The sequence below is a fragment of the Lutra lutra genome, chromosome 14 (genome assembly GCF_902655055.1).
Source record: "Lutra lutra chromosome 14, mLutLut1.2, whole genome shotgun sequence".
In the NCBI taxonomy this organism is placed as follows: Eukaryota; Metazoa; Chordata; class Mammalia; order Carnivora; family Mustelidae; genus Lutra; species Lutra lutra.
The window spans coordinates 62,736,000-62,743,512 of record NC_062291.1 but is presented as its reverse complement, the minus strand read 5'-3'; the positions used below and the strand labels follow the sequence as shown (position 1 = coordinate 62,743,512).

Here is a 7,513-nt window from a genome sequence, read left to right as displayed (position 1 = left end):
TAATATGTAGTTATATTATTTAATATTTATACATCACATTTTATTATTTATCATATTATATGATTTATATTTGTGTACACTTGTAATATTCCTATTTATAATATTAATGTTATTAATATTATATGTACATATACATATAATTTTTTTAAAAGTAGGCTCCATGCCTAGCGTGGAGCCCAATGTGGGACTCAAACTAATGACCCTGAGATCAAGACCTGAGCTGAGATCAAGACTCAGAACGCTTAACTGACTGTGCCATGCAGGTTCCCCCTTTCTGTCACTGTCTTGTGTGACCTTATACAAGACTGACCTTTGAAGGCATCACACTCTTTGGCTGTTAAATAAGACTGGATAAAATGTCTGACAGTCCCTGCTGGCTGTAACCTTCCTGACAACATCATCTATTCATGGATTTTGATTTTACAACGTGGAAAGTCCCAAGCCTTGATTCCTGACCCAGATACCACTTGCTGCTGGTGCGCTCTGTGGACATTGATGGATGGGAACTGCAGGGAGGGAGAACCAGCTGTCTTCCCCTTACCCAGCCCCCCTTCTTAGGGGTTTGTCCTGGAGTTGGGCCAGCCCTTGAGGAGGCCTCCACTCCTCCTTCCTCTCCTGATTCTGGGAGAGGGCTCAGGCCTGGCCGGGCTCCAGGATAAATTTCCACAAGGCAAGAGATAACACAGAGCCAAGGTGAAGATCAGGACAGCCCTTAAAAAGGCCTCCTTGCACCCTAGCATTGGCTGCTGTTCTTCCGCTCCATAGCTGTCTGTCCTGCTTGCCGGCACCCCGCCACCATGTGGGAGCTCCTGGCTTTTTTGCTATTCGCCCTTGCCTATTTCTTATGGCCCAAGGCAAAGTGCTCCAGTGCCAAATATCCTAGGAGCCTCCCATCCCTGCCCTTGGTGGGCAGCCTGCCGTTCCTCCCCAGAGGTGGCCATCCGCACGTGAACTTCTTCAAGCTGCAGGAAAAATATGGCCCCATCTATTCCTTTCGTATGGGTACCAAGACTACGGTGATGGTGGGCCACCACCAGCTGGCCAAGGAGGTGCTTGTCAAGAAAGGCAAGGAATTCTCTGGGCGGCCCCAAGTGGTAAGCAGTGCTCATTACCTCTCCTCTCTCACCAGCCCCAGGGGGTTTTGCAGTTGGTCACCAAGACCATGCCTGGAATGACCCTTCTGGCTCCTGTAATTCTTCCTAAAACAGACTAACAGGACCGTGGGTGGGGTTCCACCCCTCAGACCCTACCCAGCCTCTAAACCAGGCAGGAAGAATCAAAGGAAGATTTCATTTTCTGGGCTGTCATCTGGAAATGGATGATGTTCTCTCTGAGTCCTGACTTCCCTAATTAACTGAGGTAGTATATGCCAAGCCCTGAGCCCAGTGCCCAGTGCAGCAAGTGCCCCATTAATAGCCCTTAGGAGTGCTACTCTTCATATGGGAAATGGGATTAAAATGACGACTGTCTTCTCTGGGAAGGTATGAGGGAAAAGTACCCTGGCTTTTGGAGGATGGGGATTGCTGTTTCTCTGGAGCTGTCCCCAGCTGCCTAGGGCCACAGCAGGGCTGACACAGGCTGGCATTTCAAGGATGCTGATGATCTATCCTGCCGAGCCTCCTGTAATGCTCCTAGGGGAGGAGAGAAGCTATACATCTGGGAATACTGCCAAGCCCCATCCCAGCACCTTGCTGCTGAGTACGCCCTTGAGCCCCCCAGGCAGGGCCTCCTAGCCACTTACCTCTGATCAGGGCCGAGGGTTGATTCATTTTTCCTTGGACAAGTCAGCCAAGTCTGCTGGACAATGGCCTCACTCCCAACTCTCCGAAGAAGAGAGGAAGGAGAACGCTAGTCAGCTGGGGCTTGCAGGTCACAGAATATAAAGAGGGGAGGCTTTGACCTTATGCTTTGAAGTCCCTCTGGGAAGAGGTGGCTTGGCCAAGTCCAGACTGCATGCTCCAGGTGTGGCCTTCTGGTGGGCACACAGCCTTGCAATGGAAAGGCAGAAAGAGGAGAGGCTGCTACACCTGCAGCAGCGCCCAGAGGGCCCAGGGAGAGGCAGACATCTGGGCAGTCCTGTCTCTACCAGCCCACCTGCTCCTGCCCCCAGGACAGGCGCCATTCAGAGAGCTTATCCCATCCGAAGACTGCCTTCCCCTGGTCAGAAAGTGGTAAGAGAGAACACAGGCCACTCTGTTATTGAACCCCAAAACCCCTGCATTCTAATTCAGGGTCCCTTTTTTCTCCTCAGTCTGTGTCTCTGATGGAATTGGGCATAGAGGGGTCTCGGGCCCTGCCCTACCAAGGCCTAACAGTCACGGCAGAGTAGAGCAGGGGTGTCCCCCATGGGGCTCAGCATGGCAGGTACCTCCCTTTTCCCTCAGGAAGGGTGTGGGGGGCCCAGGGCAAGGGCAGTGTCTGATTCTCCAGCCTTTCCTGTTCTCCAAAGGTGACTCTGGACATCCTGTCTAACAACCAAAAGGGCATCGCCTTCGCAGACCATGGTGCCAACTGGCAAATGCACAGGAAACTGGTACTGGCCACCTTTGCACTGTTCAAGGATGGCGACCAGAGGCTAGAGAAGATCAGTGAGTGCTGGCTGGTCCCTGGGGCGGCTGGAGGGAGAAGGGACCAGACTTCGGCGGGGGGGCGGGGGGGGGGGGGGGGGGGGGGGTGGGGGGGGTTGTGCCAGCAGTGGATGGCTCAACCTAGTGCTTTCTTGGCTGCTGCTGCCACCTAGTGGCCATCTGCTCTATGTCCCCAGCTAAGATGGAACTAGGAAGGAGGGACGGTGCTGCTTAACTCCCCACCATCTTGCCCCTCTCTCTTCCCAGTTTGTCAGGAAAACAGTTTACTGTGTGATTTCCTGGCCACCCAGAATGGGCAGTCCATAGACTTGTCCTTGCCTCTCTTCCTGGCGGTGACCAACATAATCTGCTTGATCTGCTTCAACTCCTCCTACAAGGATGGAGATCCCGCTCTGAGGATCATAAAGAATTACAATGACGGCATCTTGGATTCTTTGGGAGTGGATAATATGGTAGACATATTCCCCGGGTTGAAGGTGAGGATGAGGCCAGGCCCCACCTTCAGATTCCAGCAATCCTGTCCCCAGTTCTTCTTCCTGCCTGGCTCCAGAACCCCTTTTTTCCCCAACCACCTCAGTCACAGTGACCTCTGTTCACCTCCTCTCTTTTTAAAATCTTGCCACTTCTCTACAAAAATAGGTCTAGCTTTTAACCATGCATTTGTAATACTCATGATAATGGCTCTCCTTTATTTACCAATTGCCATATGACAACTATTAAGCACTCCACACGCATTAATCATGTCGTTCCCCTTAAAGGTGGGTTTTATTATCCCCAAATGAGAGTACAGGCTGAGAGAAGTTAAGGAACTGGCTCCAGGCTCCAGACTCAAGTCTATCTTCATGCTAACGGCTGGGCACACAGCAGACCCTCTATCAGTAGACCCCCAATCAGTGCCTGATGTTTGATTCAGTGGGGAAGGGGAGGTGGAGATTCTCCCTTTCCTCTTATGTGGAATTGTCCTCATTGTCATTAATAATCCCATTCTGTGTCCCCTTCTTGCCTTCCATTTTGGCTGAAGGTCTGGGTTAGAGTGGAAACTCACCAGAGACCGAAAGCTGGGATCTGCCTCCAGGAGGGATTCTGGTAGCTGGAGAAACAAAACAAAAGATGCATGGATTTGACACTTTTCTCTACCTTCCAGATTTTCCCTAACAAAATCGTGGAAAAAATGAAGAACTGTGTTAAAATGCGAGATGAGTTGCTGAAAGACATCCTTGGAAAATGTAAGGTAGGTGATGGAGCAGCGGCGACCATGAGTTAGGTTGAAGTGTCATGAAAACAGGGCTAGGGCCCATTTTGGACATTTGGAGTATCCTTAGCACCCAGCAGAGAGCCTGGCCCACAGTAGGTGTTCAATAAAAAGCGACTTAACTCATGAATAGGGATGAGGAAGTAAGGAACTGCAGAGGATCTGAGAAGGGACCCACTCACTCCCAAAATTTAAAGAGAGCCCTCCCAGCTCCACAAACTCGTAGGTCCTGCCTCATCGCACCCCAGTCCCTCACTTCCAAAGGGAAGAGGCCTCTGTGTCTCCAGGCTCCAGATGGAAGTATGGCAAATATTCTGATGGGGTCCCTTCCTTGTCACTGTCTGCTAACCTCACCCAACCAGGAGAACTTCAGCAGTGACTCCATCACCAACCTGCTGGACATACTGATCCAAGCCAAGATGAACTTGGACAATAACAACGCTACCTCAGACCGGGACCCAAAACTGCTTTCAGATGAACACATTCTCACCACCGTAGGGGACATCTTTGGGGCCGGCGTAGAGACCACCACGTCTGTGGTGAAATGGACTGTGGCCTTCTTGCTACACAATCCTCAGGTGGGCTTCTTTTCCCTACTCTTCACCCCAACCACTCTTCACCCCAGCCAGATCCACCTTTGGCCCCAGAAAAAGGGAGCAGGAATGCCCTCCGCCCTTCTATGCAAGATGCCTGGGCTTCCTCCCTCCTCACCCAAGCGGTAGGTGGCTTTGGCCCTAGGGTGGAGCCACCCCGTCTTTTGGAAACAAAGCCTGCACTGCAAAGCCACCGCCAGGAAGAGTCTGAGCAGTTTGGATGAGTCTGGATGTAACAATAGGATTCTTCTAAGCCCTTGCTCCTTCTGGGCTTAAGCACGTTGGTCACATCCATCCATCCCACTCTGGCCCTCAGTTGCAGAAGAAGATCCAGGAGGAAATTGACCAGAATGTAGGTTTCGGCCGTACACCAACTATGAGCGACCGGAACCAGCTCCTCTTGCTGGAGGCCACCATCCGAGAGGTGCTCCGCATCCGGCCTGTGGCCCCCACGCTCATCCCCCACAAGGCTGTCGTTGATTCCAGGTATGCCTTCCCTCCTAACAGCACAATACTGCTTTCCAGCCTGCCAGGTCCCTCCTCTACCGCCCCACCCCCTCTCTGCTTGCCAGTCGATCTAGACTCAACCATTGACCATCAGTCATTCTACCCATGACCCTACTGATCAGTGTATCTGCCACCCACTGGCTGATCCACAGATCTAACTGACCTCCTGCAGAAACTGCCTGCTGCTCTGGAGACATGTGGTCTGGAATGTAAGACCAGGTGCTCTGTGCTCCTACCCAATCCAACAGCCACAACACACAGGTGCGCGCACACGCACACACAGACACAGGCACCAGCTCAAAATACACACCCACATGCCCTGACTTGAATGTCCATGTACACAAGTATTGATACATAAGAGCCAGTCAGGAATAGGGTTGGAGAAGGGCTGGGTTCATATATGATCTGGCAGAAGCTGGGGAAAAGATGAGGGAGGGGACATGAGGATGTGCAGGGCTTTTTCCCCCAAGGAGGGACTGTGGAGGCACAGCGCTGGGCGGTTTGGGGAGGGCAGTGTTTTAGACTCCCCTTTCCTCTCCCTCTCCGGAGCAGCATTGGCGAGTTTGCCATTGACAAGGGCACAAGCGTCATCATCAATCTGTGGGCACTGCATCACAGTGAGAAGGAGTGGCACCGGCCAGACCAGTTCCTGCCAGGTGAGTCCCTCTTCTGTCCTGTTCCCAAGCCACACAGTCAGCCTCCCCTCCATGTGCCAGTGCCCCATCCCCATGTTCCCCCTGCAAAGCTTCCTACCAGAAAACTCCTGGCTCCAGCTACATGAACCTGTTGACAGCCCCATTCTACTCTAGATTTACCCAAACTCTTCACAGCCGGGTTTCCCGTGTTCCCCTTCCGCCAACTGCAAATGCCCTCTAAGAAGCCCTCTGGGTGTCTGGCTCCCATGAAGTCAGCCCCTCTCCCCTGGGACGGTGGTATTTTCAGTCGCCAATACTGCCTCCTTTCCATCCTTCCTGAATATTGCATTTCTTCCGTGTGAGTAAGGGCTACCCGAGAACTGGGCTCTATCTCTCCTCAGGCTAGGGTTCCCCCATGTGAGGTTGTCCACCTCCTCAGGTGGGGGATCCCCAGGCAGGGCCACATCTCCCCCTTGGTCAGGACAGAGCCATTCCTCTACTTACCCCTGCCCTGGCCCTGGCTGACACCTCCCCATGTCCACAGAGCGCTTCTTGGATCCCACGAAGAGTCAGCTCATCTCTCCATCGCTAAGTTACTTGCCCTTCGGAGCAGGACCCCGCTCTTGCCTAGGTGAAACCCTGGCCCGCCAGGAGCTCTTCCTCGTCATGTCCTGGTTGCTGCAAAGGTTTGACCTGGAGGTCCCGGATAGCGGGCAGCTGCCTTCCCTGGAGGGCAACCCCAAGATGGTCTTTCTGATTGACCCTTTCAAAGTGAAGATCAAGGTGCGCCAGGCCTGGAGGGACGCCCAGGCTGAGAGTAGCCCCTAGAGGCTGACTCCCCGCTGTGTGGTGCCCACAGGCCCAGAATTAGAGCTGTAACCCTGCCCTCCCCAACCTGTCCTCCCTCCTCCCGGCCCACACTGCCTTCTTATCCAGTCCCTGGTAGTGATATGCATAAACAAAGACACTTTTCTTCCTGGTCCCTGAGGAGTTCATTCGTTTGTTCATTTGTTCACTCATTCTTCACAACAAATATTTATTGAGCACCTGTTCTGTGCCCCTCACTGTCCCTGGACCCTCGAGCTCCCTGGTTTTGTGAGGCTCACACTCTAGCAATGACTGACCAGAGACTAAGGGCTTTGAAGTCAGTTTAACTGGGTGTTAGGGATGTGAGGAGAGAAGCACAGAAGTGGAGGGCAGCCACTGCAAGTGCTTGGGAAGGGAGAAAGCAACCCACGCTGAGGGAGAAGCAGGTGGAAGGTTCTCAAGGTGGGAGAGGTCAGTGTGGTAAAAGCAGAGCAGATGGAAGGGGAGAGTGATTCCTAATGACATCAGATTGGAGACGGGGCCAGGCCCCATGGAGCCTTTGTTAGTAGCAGGAAGGGGTTGACCTGTTTATTTCTAGTATGATAGAAGTCACTGAGCAATGGGGCAGGGGGTGGGAGGGTAAACATGAAAGTGGGAAGGTCTGGTTTGTTTTTGTTTTGGGGGGGCGGGGGAGAGAAAGAGAGAGAGAGAAAGGACACACATGGAGGAGCAAAGGGAGAACGAGAGAAAAATTCTTGAGAAGTCTCCATGCCCAGCACAGAGTCCTACTTGGGGCTCAATCTACAACCCTGAGATCAGGACCTGAATCCAAACCAAGAGTCAAATGTTCAACCAACTGAGCTACCCAGGTGCCCCTGGTTTGTATTTTTAAGACCACCCTAGTTGCTGAGTGGAGATTGGTGTGAGAGGGATGAGAGCTGGGGCAGAGAGGAGGTGGTTGTGCTGGTCCAGGAGAGCGAGGTAATGGTGGCTTAGCCCCCTTGGCCATTGCAGTGGGGATGGTGAGAAATGGTGGGATTGTCTATATTTTGAAAGTGGAGCAGAAGATCTTGTTGGATCCAAACAGGCATCCCAGCACATACCTGGAAGGTTTGGATTTGTTGAGGGGGG

General features: G+C 52.5%; 1 protein-coding gene across 2 annotated transcripts; it reads left to right on the top strand.

Annotated features, from left to right (window-relative positions):
- The first annotated feature begins 703 nt into the window (after window positions 1–703).
- On the top strand, window positions 704–6,553 carry LOC125084794 (steroid 17-alpha-hydroxylase/17,20 lyase). 2 transcript variants are annotated; one of them, XM_047702595.1, is made up of 8 exons: window positions 713–1,094; window positions 2,450–2,588; window positions 2,835–3,064; window positions 3,733–3,819; window positions 4,203–4,418; window positions 4,750–4,919; window positions 5,493–5,596; window positions 6,120–6,553. In XM_047702595.1, exons 1-8 carry the CDS (start codon window positions 798–800, stop codon window positions 6,401–6,403), a joined length of 1,527 nt encoding a protein of 508 aa, XP_047558551.1. In that variant the 5' UTR covers window positions 713–797; the 3' UTR covers window positions 6,404–6,553. The 2 variants fall into 2 exon arrangements, with proteins under 2 accessions (XP_047558552.1, XP_047558551.1); XM_047702596.1 differs by lacking the exons at window positions 5,493–5,596; window positions 6,120–6,553 and adding an exon at window positions 5,113–5,430 and having other exon boundaries at window positions 704–1,094.
- The last annotated feature ends 960 nt before the right edge of the window (window positions 6,554–7,513 follow it).